This window comes from Rhinichthys klamathensis, unplaced genomic scaffold, assembly GCF_029890125.1.
Source record: "Rhinichthys klamathensis goyatoka isolate OS25496 unplaced genomic scaffold, OSU_Roscu_1.1 h1tg000053l_1, whole genome shotgun sequence".
Classification (NCBI taxonomy): domain Eukaryota; kingdom Metazoa; phylum Chordata; class Actinopteri; order Cypriniformes; family Leuciscidae; genus Rhinichthys; species Rhinichthys klamathensis.
Genome location: NW_026606598.1, coordinates 3,577,424 through 3,596,292, shown reverse-complemented (window position 1 = coordinate 3,596,292; position 18,869 = coordinate 3,577,424). Strand labels below are relative to the sequence as shown.

Genomic DNA, 18,869 nt, shown 5'->3' with positions numbered 1-18,869 from the left:
CAGAAACTGACACTATTCAATCACATCTAGAATTACAGTTATAAAAGTACAGTATAAAAACCTCTTCCGACACTTGTCTAGTCAATGCGGCATTCATAGAGTTCTGCTCCTTTTTTTATAATGTCCCGTTATTAAGCAGATTTCCCATTTGTAAAGAGTTTTTCACACAACTTCTCATGTAAACTGTCTGGTAAACCCTGGCGGCTTTTCGAAAGGTCAAACGGCGTCCGAGTTCAAATTGTTTGACGTTAAATGTCACATTATAACGTGCCGTCGAGGGTATCTGTAGCTTGATGCTTCAATCAATGCATTAGGAGTCATGAAAAGTCTGATCTTAAGTTAGTACTACATTCAGTTTTGCTGTTCCTGCAGTGTGTGTAATGAGAAGCATTCGAGAGTTTGCTGTGATTCTGGTGGCTGTTATATGAGCTCACTCACCCGTTTGTCAATGTCATTATGCTGCAGCTGGACAAATCTCGCGCTGATGGCAGCGATGTAGCTCTGCTGATTGGAGAAGGCCACTCTGCCCGCCCCTTTGGGGTATTTGAGTTCTGGGTCAGTGTCAATGCCAGCGTAACACACACCTCCATACAGTCTGTCCATGATCATAGCCAGCTCCACTAAACACACACAGGAGAAACACAGCATTATGCACAGTATGATGTTGATCCACAAGATGTTAATGATGATGTATTTGATATTTGGGAGGAAACTACACTTGCAAATGTCTGTGAAAAAGCGATTTCACATCCTGAGCAGCACAAGAGAGAGAGAGAGAGAGAGAGTGAGAGAGAGAGAGAGAGAGAGAGAGAGAGAGAGAGAGAGAGAGAGAGAGAGAGAGAGAGAGAGAGAGAGAGAGAGAGAGAGAGAGAGAGAGAGAGAGAGAGAGAGTCACCTGCACGTAGAGGTCGTGGAACGCCTCCCACAAAGATGGTTTTGCGTGGGTCAAGAGGCTGAGAGCCGTCCATCACGAAATCACTGTCACTCAGGTTCCACGGGCGAATCTGGACCTGAGGAGGAAAAACAGTTGATCTGTAAAAGAAATTCAATGTAGGACGCTTGTTTAAGCCCAAGTAGGACCAAACTAGTCTTCTCTAAGGAGGTTGGGAAATTTGTGTATCTCTCTGTGATTTTAATGCCACCTGATTTGAACTCTGAAAAATGATTCTCTTCATTTACTTTGACCTTGGTCTAATACAGTACACAAAAGGTCAATTATATTAGCTTATTATTTATCAGTTCATTACTTTGAATTATATATATATATATATATTTATTCATTTAAATCTTTCATATTTTACATACATATATTAATAATTTAAAATAAAATTTTAATTTTTAACATTTATATATATATATATATATAACAGATATTCATTTGATATATTATATACTTTTATAATCATTTATATTTCACATTTACATACATATATTGAATAATTTATAAATAAATATATATATATATATATGTGTGTGTGTGTTTACATTTTACAAATCACATACACATGTATTGCATATTTTACATACAGACAGATAGATAGATAGATAGATAGATAGATAGATAGATAGATAGATAGATAGATAGATAGATAGATAGATAGATAGATAGATAGATAGATAGATAGATATGAAGATTATTATAACTCGAGCATCATTTAGAAATCTACGATAGTCTGAATCTATCCTAGTCTTATCTTTAGTCTAGATAAGCTGGTAATGACAGATGCACTCTGAGCTGTGTCAGTGCTTCACTCACTGGTTTATCTTTAATAGTGGGGCTCGAGACACACAGGTAGAGTTTCCCATCCTCCTCGATGCAGGCGTCAATGAGGGCCTGGACCGAACTCTCCTCCTGGAAGAGCAGGAAAGCATAACCTGCAGAAGAAGAGCACGAGGGATGAGACACTCTCTGGCTGCAGACCAACAGTGATCTAACCGAGAGTTTCAAAAGACTCACGGGAAGCACATAAACGCTACAGACGGCAGAGACAGAAGTGTGCATGTGTATCTGTCTCTAACTAACAGGAACAGGAGTGTAAGAATGAATAACTGATGTAAGTAGGAAGTTTAAATAATCTGAGACCCGATCTGATTTCTTCTATCACTCACAGGCCTGTAGCTACGGACAGAACGGGGCATGTGGGAGGGGCATTACTGAGAGGGGCGGGGCTGTGGGCGGAGTTATGCAGAGGTGAAATCAGGACAGATCTGAGACTGCTTTCTGTAGCTGAAATTACTAAAGACAACATCATCTGAAATTTGCCACTGTCACATTTATTTCACATTACAGCTACTGTCCCGGGCATAAATGAAATATTATAGTCACAAATTTTTATTAAACAATATTTTTAAAGCAAATTCCGTCTGCTACAAGATACTGTCTTTGACATCAACAATAAGGAATTCACTGTGTATGAACAGTGTAGGAACACACTGCAGTATGTCTCCTATGCAGTTTTATAACATTTGCTGTTATTATATCATGAATTTTAAGACGAGGATTATGATTTTTATACTGTAAATAAACAAAGTCATTATTGTCTGTAGTTTTCCTTTCACTGTTCTGACCCTAAACATGCATTTAGGCTGCTTTCAAGAGCATATATGCTGTCTGTCTGTGAATTCATGATGTCCACCGTTCTCAAGTCCTTCTGACGGAGTGATTTTACACTATACCACTGCAGTATGAGAACATCAGGATCAGAGCCAGCAGAAAGACCAGAAGGAAGAAAAGAACAAGGCGTTCCGCCTCAGGGAAAGAAAGAGTGTAAGAGGCAGGCGAAAGGAGAGAGAAATATGAACCACCTTGGGAAAGTGAATCAAGGACATCAAAAGAAAGTTTGGAGAGATTCATGGACAAGCATCAGATTTATTAGAGCCAGAGGTTTTACCTCCACAGATTGAGACCATCTCCTAAGATTAAATATAATAAAGAAATATACTGTACAAAAAATATTCAGATTGGATTATTCTACTCAATTAGGGATTATGATAAAAAAATATGATATTAAACATTACATATTTGTATTTATTATTCATTATTATTATTATCATTAATATATGTTCCCACTTCACCCTAAATGAGCTACTGCATCCACAAATATTTTCATGATTTTATTATCGCACTGGTAAAATATTTACTATAAAAAAATGTATTCATCAGAATGCACTGCAACTTCTGAAGTCCTTCAGTAGAGAACAATGCTTTTTGTTTTGCTGGTGTAATTCTCTCATCTACCAGCAGGGGCGAACTGGACCACGTTAACCAGCTAAACCTTGACTTAAAGGGATAGTTCTGCCAAAAATGTAAATTCAGTCATCATTTACTCACCCTCAAGCTGTTCCAAAACTGTATGAATTTATTTCTTCTGTTGAACACAAAAGAAGATATGACAGCTGATAGTAGCCATTGACTTCCATGGTATTTTTTTCTTATTATGGAAGTCAATGGCTACCGTCAACTGTCTGGTTACCTACATTCTTTAAAAGATCATATTTTGTGTTAAACAGAAGAAGAAACTCATACAGGTTTGGAACTTGAGGGTGAGTAAATGATGACAGAATTGACCTTTTTGGGTGAACTGTCCCTTTAATTTCCATCCTATTTTTCAGCTGGTCTCTGAACAGAAGGAGCTCTTCAATAAATCTCAGTGTTAATGATAAGCGTATAACAGCCTCGTGAAGGCATTTAACCCTATTTAACGTGTTTAGAGCCTCAGCGCTGACCTCAGTCCTGCACACTGTGAGTCATGATGCTTTTAAACAACACTGGATGGAAACATGACCAGCATCTTCCATTCACTCAGTCTGGATCAGTGTTTCATATGAGCTGGAGGAACAATGAGCACATCTACAAAAAGCAGTTACACACAGTGACAGGACGGCTAAGGCATGAAGACTACACGAGTCCAAATATATCAAATCCACAAGTGCAGATCATTGTACAGAGCACAGATCTAATAAATGAAGAAAGATACAGTGGCCTCAAAAAGTACTTGGACACTTAAGCCGATCTTAGTTTGTGAAATCATTGCATTATTTAACAAAATATCAAAACAAGTAACATTTACTCATACATCCATTAAAATCACCTTGAGATCAGCAAAATGAAGCTCTTGCTTTGATCATTTATTATGAAATGCATACAATTTGTAAGATTAAAAAATAAGCCACTATAAGCAAACTAGAAAAAAAGGGTACACTTTAATTTAGGGTCCAATTCTCAATATTAACTAGTTGCTTATAATAAGCATGCATATTACTAGGATATTGGCTGTTTATTAGTACTTGTAAAGCACATATTAATGCCTTATTCTGCATGACCATATTCTACATCCCTTAATCCTACCCAATGCCTAAACTTAACAACTACCTTACTAACTAATAAGAAGTAATTAGAAGTGTATTGAGGCAAAAGTCGTAGTTAATAGTGAGAATTGGACCCTAATCTAAAGTGTGACCATGAAAATTAGTTACTAGTTGCAATATTTACAGAAACTGCATAAGCAGCTTACACAACAAGCAATTATTCACTGTAATGATCCAATAAACTTTAAGCATCCCCTTTTAATTTCTTCATTATAATCATGTCACAATATTTTATAGTATAGTCCAACCAGAAATTTTCACTACAGTTAAAGCTCAGAGCACAGGACTTAATTAAATTAATTCAAATGTTTAATAGAATGAAAGATTGAGAGGGAGAACACATAAATATTATATATATATTATATGGTAAATAATAAATACAATTGAAACATTGTTAACATCTTTGGTTACACTTTTTTTATTTTAAGGTGACAGTTACATAGTACTTCCTCAAATAAGTACTGAGTAATATTAATTAACTATAGAGTTACGGTTATGGTTTGGTTCAGGGTTAGTTACTTGTAATTATGCATAATTTATTGTTATTACTATAGTAAGTACATTATCATGCAACAACGTCACCTTAAAATAAAGTGTTACAGAATCTTAACTATTAAAAGTCCGAAAAAAATGAACTTAATCTGCATTTCATGTAATTAATGTGATTAAAAATTTTAATCGATTGAAAGAAATCTGTATTTCCTTATAACATATGTACAAATATCTCATTATACATATAATGAATCTATATCCTACAATATACACTCACCGGCCACTTTATTAGGTACCCCATGCTAGTAACGGGTTGGACCCCCTTTTGCCTTCAGAACTGCCTCAATTCTTCGTGGCATAGATTCAACAAGGTGCTGGAAGCATTCCTTTAGGGAGTTTGGTCCATATTGACATGATGGCATCACACAGTTGCAGCAGATTTGTCGGCTGCACATCCATGATGCGAATCTCCCGTTCCACCACATCCCAAAGATGCTCTATTGGGTTGAGATCTGGTGACTGTGGAGGCCATTTTAGTACAGTGAACTCATTGTCATGTTCAAGAAACCAATTTGAAATGATTAGAGCTTTGTGACATGGTGGAAGTAGCCATCAGAGGATGGGTACATGGTGGCCATAAAGGGATGGACATGGTCAGAAACAATGCTCAGGTAGGCCGTGGCATTTAAACGATGCCCAATTGGCACTAAGGGGCCTAAAGTGTGCCAGGAAAACATCCCCCACACCATTACACCACCACCACCAGCCTGCACAGTGGTAACAAGGCATGATGGTTCCATGTTCTCATTCTGTTTACGCCAAATTCTGACTCTAACATCTGAATGTCTCAACAGAAATCGAGACTCATCAGACCAGGCAACATTTTTCCAGTCTTCAACTGTTCAATTTTGGTGAGCTCTTGCAAATTGTAGCCTCTTTTTCCTATTTGTAGTGGAGATGAGTGGTACCCGGTGGAGTCTTCTGCTGTTGTAGCCCATCCGCCTCAAGGTTGTGCGTGTTGTGACTTCACAAATGCTTTGCTGCATACCTCGGTTGTAACGAGTGGTTATTTCAGTCACTGTTGCCCTTCTATCAGCTCGAACCAGTCTGGCCATTCTCCTCTGACCTCTGGCATCAACAAGGCATTTCCGCCCACAGAACTGCCGCTCACTGGATGTTTTTTCTTTTTCGGACCATTCTCTGTAAACCCTAGAGATGGTTGTGCGTGAAAATCCCAGTAGATTAGCAGTTTCTGAAATACTCAGACCAGCCCTTCTGGCACCAACAATCATGCCACGTTCAAAGTCACTCAAATCACCTTTCTTCCCCATACTGATGCTCGGTTTGAACTGCAGGAGATTGTCTTGACCATGTCTACATGCCTAAATGCACTGAGTTGCCGCCATGTGATTGGCTGCTTAGAAATTAAGTGTTAACGAGCAGTTGGACAGGTGTATCTAATAAAGTGGCCGGTGAGTGTATATTTATATAAACAATACATTTTATTATACATTATATGGTTATATATAAAATTATATATACATTGTTCAAAGTTTCAATGATGAAACGGGTCCCTGTGCCCGTCCAATCAAACTCTGTCAGCTATTTCCAGGTACTCACACAAACATGTACGTGAGTTACGTGATGAAATGCAGTTAGTCTCTCCCTCTAGGTGTGTATCTGTAAGTACTTGTCTGTGTGCATCTGTTCAAGCCATAGAAATGAACACCTGGAGGCCCTATGAACTGACGCACACAACACAACAGCTTCCTGATGCTCAGATTAAACTCTGACCAGCATCCACACGATAGACTCATTTGAGGTAAATGCCGACTGTGATGTCATACTTTCAGTTCTCAAACGCAGACGGTGTCGAAGGGGAATAATTCTGTCACTGATTTGTTAAATATTTGCAGCTGTATTAAAGTGCCGCAGGAGAGATGATGTCATAAATGTCATTACCTTTAGGAGGAAAATAGGATTTGCTTTCTGCTTTATGAGGCCAGTCCACCACCAGGTGACCGTAGCGACGGAAACTGTTGGTGATTTCATCTGTAGGACAAATGGAAAGTATTTAGACCAAAAATATGGATTCCAAACATTGTAAAAAAAAAAAAAAAAAAAAAAAAAAAAAAAAAAAAATCAGTTACTGAATCCCCTCCAAATAACAATGCTGGGGACTCATAATTTAAAAAATAATAATTCCTTTGCTATGAATCACATTTTCAGTCATGTGTGTTTTTTTTTCTGTGTCTCATGCAGTTGCTAGTGTGTTCTGTGTGGTTGCTACGTGGCCAAAAGTGCATAACCCACCAGTCTATATAATAATCTTTAGATATAATAATCTGTAGATATACTTTGTGTCAGTTGTTGTTGTAAATTAACAAATTTCCCCCATTATTATAGTTTTTATTCATATTTTGAATGAGCTCTTTTTATACTTTGTTTTCATTTTAATTTAAGTTACCTTTGTAGTCATTTTGTTATGTACCTTTGATTATATTTTTTTTAATTATTACTATTTAGGTTTAATTTATTTTTATTTTCATTTCCGTTAATTTTCAGTTAGTGATTTTTGTGCTTCAACTTAAACTAAATGAAAGTAAAAATGATTTAATTTGCAAATAACTGAAATACAGTTTACATTTTTCATCTGAAATTTACATTTTATTTTATTTCAGCATCACTTATTCATGTCAACTTTTTTATTTTAACAGAAATATTTTAATAGTTTTACTTGTAGTTGCTGATAATAACCCTAAAACAGATACATAGTAGCACAAAAAAAATCACTGTGTATATGTGAGCAGATACAGGTACAATTTTATTTCTATCATATTCTATTTATGATACTGTATCTTGAAGACCATTTTTTATTAAAGAATTGATATACCCTCCAAACTCAAGTTCAGCACTGAGCCGTGTGTGTGAGTCCCGTACCTTCATCGATGTCAGGCGGCAGTCCACCGACAAACACCTTCCTGGAGTAGCGCTCCATCCTCTCTCCGTTCTGACAGCGGCTGGGAGAGCTCAGGCCAGGGGTCAGCGCTGGATCCCCGTGACCCTCGTCCAAGAAGCCGTCCTCGAAAGGAAACAGTGAAGAGCGACCTGTAGAGGAAGCAGAGAGAACAAACAAGAAGAAGAGAAGAGGAGGAATCACACAGGACAGGAGATGAAAGAGAGGGAAAGCCAGAGAAGAGAAAAAGATTAGAGGACAAAAAATGTCAAAGACTACAACAAAAAAAACAATTTTTTTTTATATATATACGTATATATTGTTATATTATATACTACTGTTCAAATGTTTGGGGTAACTAAGTTAAAAAAGTTAAGATTTAAAGAAATTAATTCAGTAAGGACTCTCAATAATAAATAATACATATATATATAATAATACATTTATATTCATCAAATAATCTTGAAAAAAAGTATCACGGTTTCCACAATAATATTAAGCAACACATCTGTTTTCAACATAAGAAAATAAATGTTTTCAAAAACAAGAAATTTTTATTGAGCAGTAAATCAGCATATTAGAATGATTTCTGAAGGATCATGTGACTGGTGTAATGGTGCTGAAAATTCAGCTTTGCCATCATAGAAATTTATTACATTTTAAAATATATTTAAATAGAAAACAGTTATTTTAAATTGTAAAAAATATTTCACAATATTACCGTTTTGACTGTATTTTCATAAATAAATCTAAGCATAAGATACTTATTTATAAAAAAATAAATAAAAAAAAAATAAAAAAACGATCCCCAACTTTCGAACTGTAGTATAATTTATTTCAAATTGCATGGATTACAACATATTTTAGTTGAAAATGATTCATTAATTTAGATATTACATGAAACTGGATTGTTCAAATGTATCATTTTTATAAGCTTCATTGTTTCATTCACTTTGGCACTTTGGATCATCCATAAAAAATAAAAATCCCAAATAATTACACAAGCAACAATCCATTTCTTTTTTGTCTTACTCATATTTGTGAAGTGTTAACCTGAAGACATGTTAAAACACACACACACACACACACACACACACACACACACACACACACACACACACACACGTGATCAATATGATCAGGTAGGCATTACTATCCAAAACAAGATACATTTTCATACTGAAATGCAAAAACAACAGTGCTGTGATCAGACGCGTCACTGTGTGAGGAAACAGACCTTTAAACACAAACACTGATATCCCTTTTCCATCTAAATTACAGTTTATCACAAAGAGTTATTCCTAGATTTGAGAACATATTTCAGTTCATGGTCATGATGCGATTAATTGATCAGGTTTTTTTAAAACGTAAGAAAATACAATAAAAAAACACACATGATTGTAAATCAATTTATTTTAGATAAATGGGGAATAAATAGAATTTCAGAGAGACAAAAATAGAAGTATTACAGGTATGGAAAAACAAACTAAGGGTGTGTTCACACTTGTAGTTCAGTTCGCTTGGTTTGTTGGTCCAGTGCTTAGCATTCACATTGGCACTTTCACACCAAACCTCAAGGTACAGGGAAATGTTCACAACCTGATTGGTCGGCTTTTATTACGCATATTTCACGACTGAACTTACAGAGCATCCAAAACAATGCTGTGTGCTGGGATAAATGCGCTCGTTGATGATTCACTTCAAACATACAAGATTTTTCAACTTTCTCAATAATATTTTAGTGATTGTTGTCCATTTTGTTAGGAAATCAATGGCTAAAATATTCCTCGGACTCCTTAGTTTTTATGCAATAACAAAAAAGGAAACAATAATTGTAATTATTAGCAGAAAACAATGGCAAAATGAACATGAATTAATGCAATCACTGCACAAATGAAGCAGATATTATGACCCCCCTCCCCTCATGTCCCCGTGACCCTCATAGACAACAAGCAAATCAGCCATGGCAAAAGCCCCATCATTTCTGCGAGCACAAACATAAAGAAGGCGTCAGGTTACCTCTTCTGCGACCATAACTCCTGGCTGCTCGAGAGCAGAGAGACAGGTGAAGATAGAGAAAGAGAGAGAGACAGACAGATAGAAGAGGGAGAGAGACAGAAATGGGGTTTTTCAAGCTTGGTTTCACTTGTCGTTGCATTATGACACACTTCATAACACAACACTAGTATGCATTGTATTGCCGCAAGAAATGTCATGGGTTTTTTTATAGCTTGTTTTCTCTTTCAGGTGAATAGAATCTTCCTGATCAAATTGAAAGAAGCTAAACTGTTGACATGTTTATAGCTAATGGAATAGCAGCAACACATCCCGTCTAATTTTAAAAGATATTCTATCGGCCCCTTGTATATCGAGTTTTTTTTCCCAATACACACCTACCTATCTATCTTAAATTACATTTTTATATACAACTCTGCCTTTACTGCACTATTGTTCAAATGTTTGGGGTTCTGTTGAAAAATCTAGTAAACACACACACACACACACACACACACACACCTACAGTACCGGTCAAAAATTTGGAAACATTTTTTAATGTTTTTGAAAATAGTCTCTTAATTTCACCAAGGCTGCATTTATTTGATCAAAAATACAGCAAAAACAGCAATACTGTGGAATATTATTACAATTTAAATTTACTGGTTTCTGTTGTAATATATTTTAAAATGTAATTTATTTCTGTGACGCAAAGCTGAATTGTCAGCATCATTACTCCATTCTTCAGTGTCACATGATCCTTCAGAAATCATTCTAATATGATGATTTGATGCTCAGAACAAGTTTCTTATTATTATCATCAATGTTGAAAACAGTTGTGCTGCATTTTCTTCAGGATTCTTTAATGAATAGAACGTTCAAAAGAACAACATTGATTTAAAATAGATTGTTTTGTGATAATATGAATGTATTTACTGTCACTTTTGATCATTTTAATGCGTCCTTGCTGAATAAAATTATTCATTTCTTTAAAAAGATATTTGACCCCAAACTTTTGAATGCTCTAGTTATACATACACATTTGTTAAAGGAAGAGTCAATTGATAAAAGTATTTTATTAATTAAAGGTGCTCTAAGCGATGTCACGCGTTTTTTAGGCCAAAACATTTTTTGTCACATACAGCAAACATCTCCTCACTATCCGCTGGCTGCCTGTCCCCTGAACACACTGTAAAGAAACGCGGTCTCTGCAGACAGCCCAGGCTCCACAAACGGCAGCAAAAACAAACTGCGGCGACCCGCTCCACGAAACATAACAAACTGTTCCAGCCAATGACCGACAAGAAGGGCTTGGGGGTGTGGTTTGGGGGGTTAGTGTGCGGATGAGGAGGAGGGAGGGTCTAGCTAGCCTCCGTTTTGTTTGACAATAGTTCGAACGTCAACAAGAAGTGACGTCACCCAGGATCGCTTAGGGAACCTTTAACTGATAAAATAAAATAAAAAACATAACAATATCCTGATTAGATTAGATACAACTTTATTTATCCCCAAGGAGAAATGTAGCCATTACAGCTGCATGGAGAAGACAGTCAAAAATAAATAAATAAAATAAATTTGGAATAGAATTAAACCAGTACAATAATGGTAACTGAATATACACTAAAAACCATCATAAACACACCAAAAAAAAGAACAAAAAAAAGAAGCTATTGCACTTAAAGGGTTAGTTCACCAAAAAATGATGTCATTAATGACTCACCCTCATGTCGTTCCAAGCCCGTAAGACCTCCGTTCATCTTCGGGACACAGTTTAAGATATTTTAGATTTAGTCCGAGAGTTTTCTGTCCCTCCATTGAAAATGTATGTACGGTATACTGTCCTTGTCCAGAAAGGAAATAAAGACATCATCAAAGTAGTCCATGTGACATCAGTGGGTTAGTTAGAATGTCATCAGCGTCACTGCGGACTCGTGAACGCGGCTTGACAACAGAACCGGAAGACAATACAATGCTGAATAAAGTCGTAGTTTTTGTTTTTTTTGGACCAAAATGTATTTTCGATGCTTCAAAATATTCTAACTAACCCACTGATGTCACATGGACTACTTTGATGATGTCTTTATTTCCTTTCTGGACAAGGACAGTATACCGTACATACATTTTCAATGGAGGAACAGAAAACTCTCGGACTAAATCTAAAATATCTTAAACTGTGTCCCGAAGATGAACGGAGGTCTTACGGGCTTGGAACGACATGAGGGTGAGTCATTAATGACATAATTTTTGGGTGAACTAACCCTTTAAGCAAACAAAACATTATTGCAACTATGCATTCTGATGATAATTATGCAGGGAGACCAGAAACACATAATAACAGATATATCATTAAATACGAATGAAAAAACATTAACAAATAAATAAATATCCTACATCTGGATATATGGGTAAATATACTCTCCTAAGGATAAAACTGGTCCTAGGAGTGTCAAACCCCAGCCTCAGTACTAAGATATGCTGATATTAAAAAGTCGAACTGCTGTTGGAACAAAGGATCTCCGGTAGCGTTCCCTCTTACAATGGGGGTGCAACAGTCTATGACCTAAGGTCCCAACGGTCTCATACATTTGGTTCCTGATGTCGACTCTATGGTCTAAAAAGAGCCATAGAGATGCTCCAACTGTATGACATTTTCAGAGTTGGATGTATTGCTTTCATTCTGGGGGATCTCACTTTCGGGGTTTTCATTAAACCAGTCGGCCCATAGTCTCTGGGTACACAGAAACAGAGGCGGTGCCGGGGGGTCTAATACTCCTAGCAACAATGAAAGGAGAAAGCTACAGTGTCTGGAGTGAGTCAACACCCACCCGGAGAGACGGACGGGGTATTTGTTGAGAGGTGACTGTGGGCAGCAGGAAAAAGGGCAGTTCCAGTGAAATAGCAGTTTCTCTTTTTGTTAAAGAATAACCAGTTACATTTAGCAAGGGCTCAAGAGTGAGAAAAAGCAACTGGAGAAAGTCCCTCAGGCTGATTCTTAATACAAGTCACAGCAGAACACACACAGCCTTGACACACTGGGATACAGAGCAAGAACACTGAGTCCGACAAACTCGGTCCACCTGTCCTCTAAACATGGTGTTGAATTAACACCAGTCTGGAATTTTTGCGCAGTGGCGGGTAGTTTTGCTTCATCACGAACCCCGACCATCAGGGGAATATAATAGGAAAATCTAGTTTTCATGCATCACGGGACAGGTATAGAGATGTGTGAGGGTGGTGTTCACCAAAAACACCTTCTTGTGTCCATCTGAGGCATTTCTTAAGTGCTGGTCTATGTGATCTTGCGTTAGATGGATGTCTTTAGCTGCTACGGCACGACTCACACCATGATTGATTGACACGTTTATAATATCCTGTGTGTTGAGTTATAAATAGTTCAGCTTTTGACAGCATATCAATGTCAGATGTAAAACAGACCAATCAGCTAAATCTGTGGCACGTTAAACACATTACATATGGACAAGAAAGAAGTCATCAAAATGGAAAGAAAAGACATTAATTTATATCGGGTTCATATTTGGTCTACTAAAAGAGGTTGTCACACATTTTTCAAATTATATATATATATATATATATATACATACAAGGGTTATTATAGTTAACTAAAACTATTAAAACACTTTTGTTCATTGAAATAAAAGTAGAATATTTTTCAGATGAATAACTTATTTTCTATCTATCTATCTATCTATCTATCTATCTATCTATCTATCTATCTATCTATCTATCTATCTATCTATCTATCTATCTATACATTTTGTATTGTAGATATTTTTATATTAATATAAAATCTAGAATGTGATTATAAAAACAAAATGATATATATATATATATACAGTATATATACACATACATATACATGTGTGTGTATAAACAATCTACATTTATATATATTTAAATGTATATTATTATTACATGTATTTCATTTATGTATGTAATAGTGTATAAATATTAATATAAAATATCTAAATTTGTAATCATAAAAATATCATTTAAATAATATAATATAATATAATAACTAACATGCAGGGTGACCAGCCACATTTTTATTTTTAATATACTCTATATACTATTAAAATGTGGCAGGTGAAATGGCTGGAGGGCAAAACATTTTAATATCCACCCTGTATCTAATTCATTTAAAAATATAAGTTGTAGAATTTAAAGACTTTTTAGCAACCTTCAGCCAGATCAACTTCAGACTTTAAAGGCGAGTTCATACAAACAGACATGGAAACTATTCTCCCAGTTAAATTGTCCAAATTAGAGGTTTAGAGGGTGGTCTCAGGCCCTGCCGGCTCCTTCCTGAACTGCTTCCACCAAACGGCGTTCATAAACCACACGAATGACACGCCAGACCTCAAACATCCCACTCGAAGCTTTTCAGTGGTAACTAGAGCAGATACGCAGATAACTACTACAACCATCAGGCTAATGAGCACAGTTAGCTCAAAGCCATCCCTGTGACCCCGGCAAAACTGTTCCTGGCGTTTCCTCCCTTTCATGTTTGTTCCTCTGGCCGTACGCCACTTGCTGAGGAGGACCGTGTGTATATAAGCTTTCAGGACAGCTAATCATAGCAGGGGAGATGCTCATGTGTGCGGTTTGGTGGCACCACAGGAGGAAACCGAGACTCAGCACATTGCATTGGGGCCTACGAGACACTAATGGAAGACGGAAATGGGTTTTGCATTGGCTGATGCTGATATGGGAAATATAATGCTGACATTTACAGCAGAACAATTTAATTATCATTAATTATTTAATTGCTTAATTAAGGCCAATTCACACAGCACAGACAAACGCCAACAAACTCATTTGTTGGGTTGTGTCATAAGTGTGTTACCCCTGTCGGCATCGGTCCCGACTGAACATGTCCAATAAGCGTTTGCTGGTGTCTGTTGGGGCAGTGTGAACATACCAGTTATTTTTTGCCTTTAAACTGAATTAATTGGTAGATTTTGAAATAGACACACAAGGGGGAAACATTTCTGCAGCATGTAGCACGATAGTATTAATGGCTAATAGTTTTAATGGATAGTATTAATTACCCGAGTTATCTGTCTGCCACTACAAGAAACTAGTATACAGGCCTACAGATCACCAAATAAGCTTTTACACCACCTTTCGAAAAAATTTGGATCAATAAAAAAATTTGTTTAAAGATATTAAACATTTTCCTCAGCAAGGATGCAATAAATTGATCAAAAGTGACAGCAAAGACATTTACATTGTTACAAAAATCCCTTTTATCTCAAATGAATGCTGTTTTTTGAATCAACAAATCCTGAAAAAAAAAAAAAATGTATTATGGTTTCCCACAAAAATAGTAAGCAGCACAACTGCTTTCAACATTGATGATAATAAGAAATGTTCCTTGAGCAGCAAATAAGCATATTAGAATGATTTCTGAAGAATCATGTGACACTAAAAACTGGAGTAATGATGCTGATAATTCATGGTATGTTTACAAGACAGTGATGTACTAAAAACTGTCCTAAAAATCCCTGTTCACACGCATCTGCAAAAATGACTAAAAAGGCTGTATTATGCATGCCAGGCCAGTAGCTGGCAATATCACTTTGTCAAGTAACACCCCGCGAACACGCAATACGCATGCGTGAACATGCAATACGCATGTGCATGATGTCCCCATTTTCACAGATGCATGTTTTTGTTGTCGGTAAAGCCATCGTATTCAAAACCTGGCACTTTGAAACCTGTTTTCAAAAGCTTGAGTTTGCAGGTCCCCAAAACGCCGTTTTTAGTTGAAAACGGTGTCGTGTACACATACCCTCAGCTTTGCCATTACAATGTGTTTTAAAATAATATATTCAAATAGAAAACCGAGTTATAATATTTCAACCGAGTTATAATATTTCAAAATATTACTGTATTTGTATACATGTATATATTTGAGATCAAATAGACACAGCCTTGGTGAGCATAAGAGATTTCTTTCAAAAACATAAAAAAATTCTTAATGGCCCCAGACTTTTAAACGGTAGTGTATATTGAATCATTTGACTCAGTCGATTGAAATAAGATGGAATATATAACAACAAGATGTCTTCGCTGTCTTAGAAATCCAATACTTTGTTCATCTGGAATAAAAAGTCTGTGTTTATTAGCATTAATGCAGTACTGTGAGAGATGGAGAGATACTCACTGTTCGGTGGTAATATATGTTCAGCTACAGGATGGTGAAAGTTGAGACCCATGCGACCTACAAAGAGATGAGAAGAACACAAACCATGAGAGTTATGACACCATTGAGACACCTAACATACTACAAACCAGTTTATTATTTAACTTATTATTTATTTATTTTGTATTTTTATGTTACTTTTTATGTTTTGTACCTGTTTGTGGTTGGACCATGTGTGTCCTTAATAAAGCATTGATTGATATTACCTTTTTTTAAACATGACATTGTGGCATATCCCTTCTAAAAGGTGAAGCATCAATGCATTTTAGCATAAAAATCTTTAAAGCAACAAAACCTAACTAGTGCTATAATCTAGTGTACTTGCGTTGTATTATGAATTGTGTAACACATCTCAAAATGCTGATGTAGAGCTGATTATAACCCAAGCCTACTAACAAAACACTGCATTTGCATTTTCAGAATAAAAACATCTATTTATGAATCATATTAGACGAGGACATCCCCACATGTCCCCAAAGGAATCTTGTAACATTAGCGAACATCTAGGGACAAATGCATCACCCAAGTATAGCTAAGCAAACTCACACATGGACTCTCTTGTAACTACATAAAGCGTTCATTTGCATGGCTGTAAAACAGCTGTTGATTTATTTTCAGTATCAGAGCTCTAATGTGCCAGCATGAGCAGTTTTGGTTACAAATGACAGCAAAGCCCCTGTGGGATTCCCAGGGAACACTGCGGGCAAGCCTCGACGGGCTCTTCTACGCAAATTCTGAACCGTCACAAGTCACATTTGCAAACTTCTTCCCTACAGCAGACAGAGAATGCCAGAGACGCTCTGCCCTTCAGTGGTTCAACCAACGCCAAATAATGGCGAGCGATGAGAAATGTGCGATGTGGTGCGGTTTCAACAGGTATTTGGCCCGGTGAGATTGTAAGACGAACAGGGCAAATGTTTCCCAACTTGCAAGTGTCGTTCGGGCTAGTGTGCTGTGCTATATATAGGGTCTCTGGTGAGAACCAGCAGCTGTGCTGAGAGCACATCTTTCACATATGGACTATTTTCTCAATGATTCAAATCAAAGCAGCTCAACCATCTGGACATGCGGCAAAGGTTGCCAAAGCACATCATGATACTAATAAAAAGGTGTAAAGTTGATTTTGAAATAAACACACACACCGTGATTACATTATAAAGCATCAACACCTTTGAAGAGACCCATGATTCATTTCATCAACAGGGCAATGCACTTTAAATAAAGCCTACGCATCAAATACATAGTCATTGAATTAAATGTCACTGCTGAGTCATTTTGAACAAACAATACTCGCATACAATAAACAAACAACTGTTATCAGTCAGTGACTTTTGGCAGATGCTTTTTTCCAAAGTGACTTAAGGGGCTGTCACATTTCACAAGCAAAAAAGGTTTGTCTATTGTCAATGGTTTAGCAATGTATGAAGAACAGATACACAGATGTCACTTTCAAACCAAGAAGCTTTCTGTTGAGCAACGTGATGGATTCGCATGACCAACTTAAGCCAGCTGAGAAATGTGCATGGGGAAATTAAGTGAAAAAAGTGAAATCCATCAACACAATGACTGGATTTTGCCAGTGAAAATTCACAGAGCAGTGGTATATGTGACAGCACCTTTACATTGCATTCAATATATTTTGTATGTTTTTTATGTATTGCTTGCTACAAGAAGTTGAATTTATCGGGACACCAAAAATGGATCTTAAGATTATATACATAGAAATCATCTTGAATTTAAGTTGCATGTTTTTCTCATCCATTTAGGCATAAAACTCACTAAATGTAATCTTGTATCTAATGCTATTTTGTTTTTCTGGTAAATGTATGTAGTTTTGGAGATATTTTGATAGCTTTACTGAAACAAAAGACATGGTATACTAAAGGAAATGGACAATTACTTCCTTTACAACATACATTTGGTTTAAACATTGGACACTGGAAGAATTTGCATGAACAAATTTGAGGTCAGGCAGATAATGGGACACACACCGTGTCTACACCGGACGTGACCGTTGTTGTGTTGTGATGCGCCACATTGCGATCATTGCAAATCCATTTGTTCTTCTTGTCAGAAGGAGCCCAAGCAATTCAAGTACATCAGAAACAGAACGGTGCATCAGTTTAGTGTCGGGAATTTAATGGGATACTTCACCTCTGGAAAGATGAATGTGTATTTAAAATGGGTCATTTATGTAGAAGAAATGTGAAATTATTTTTGAATTTGGAGCTTTCTAGACTGAGAAAAGCCAGAAAATGTATTTTTGGCTTATGTGGATGAAAGACAACAACTCCCAGAATGCACTTGCTTCGCTGCCCTAGGAGGCCACGCCTACCGGTAACGGAGCGCAGTAGTTAAACAAGTCTAGGCTACTAGTGAGTCTCTGTGATGAGTCTCCCCGAAAATGTGTTTCGAGATCGCCCAAAATGTCCGGGATTCGGCTTTTGCGTTCTACAGTCGGCATTCATCATGTTTACTGTGGCGAGCAGGACGAGTGAGGGCCGCGGGAGAACGGCGCGAGGCCGGTGGCGTGATTACCGATGAGCGACAGCTGTGAGACGCACCGGTCTCATATCTCTCACGGAGGACCGGGAATTTTCTTAAAACGCACATCAACAATCACTTGTTTAGCGTTCATGTAAACACTACATTCAGATTCACCAATCGGAATGAATTCAGTTAGATTGAAACAAAAGGTGTGCATGTAAACAATGAATTGCGACTGCAGAAAGCAAAAGCTGAATCCCAGACATCGACGGCCGGACATGTCCGGGAAAAAGAGGATGGTAACCCCTACTCAGCCTTCTCCACAGAACAAGAGCCTGCTAGCTT

General features: G+C 36.9%; 1 protein-coding gene across 6 annotated transcripts in view; it reads right to left on the bottom strand.

The window, feature by feature from the left end:
• cpeb3 (cytoplasmic polyadenylation element binding protein 3) overlaps positions 1-18,869 on the bottom strand; it is a 35,939-nt gene that overhangs the window by 1,810 nt on the left and 15,260 nt on the right. For 4 of the 6 annotated variants that reach the window (XM_056248220.1, XM_056248222.1, XM_056248225.1 and 1 more), the window contains exons 4-10: positions 15,999-16,055; positions 9,836-9,859; positions 7,801-7,968; positions 6,823-6,912; positions 1,757-1,875; positions 896-1,010; positions 439-620 (exon numbers count right to left, since the gene is read on the bottom strand). In XM_056248220.1, coding sequence (XP_056104195.1) covers positions 439-620; positions 896-1,010; positions 1,757-1,875; positions 6,823-6,912; positions 7,801-7,968; positions 9,836-9,859; positions 15,999-16,055 — 755 coding nt within the window. The remainder of the gene's footprint in view (positions 1-438; positions 621-895; positions 1,011-1,756; positions 1,876-6,822; positions 6,913-7,800; positions 7,969-9,835; positions 9,860-15,998; positions 16,056-18,869) is intronic. The other 2 variants (XM_056248221.1, XM_056248223.1) reach the window with 1 other exon arrangement.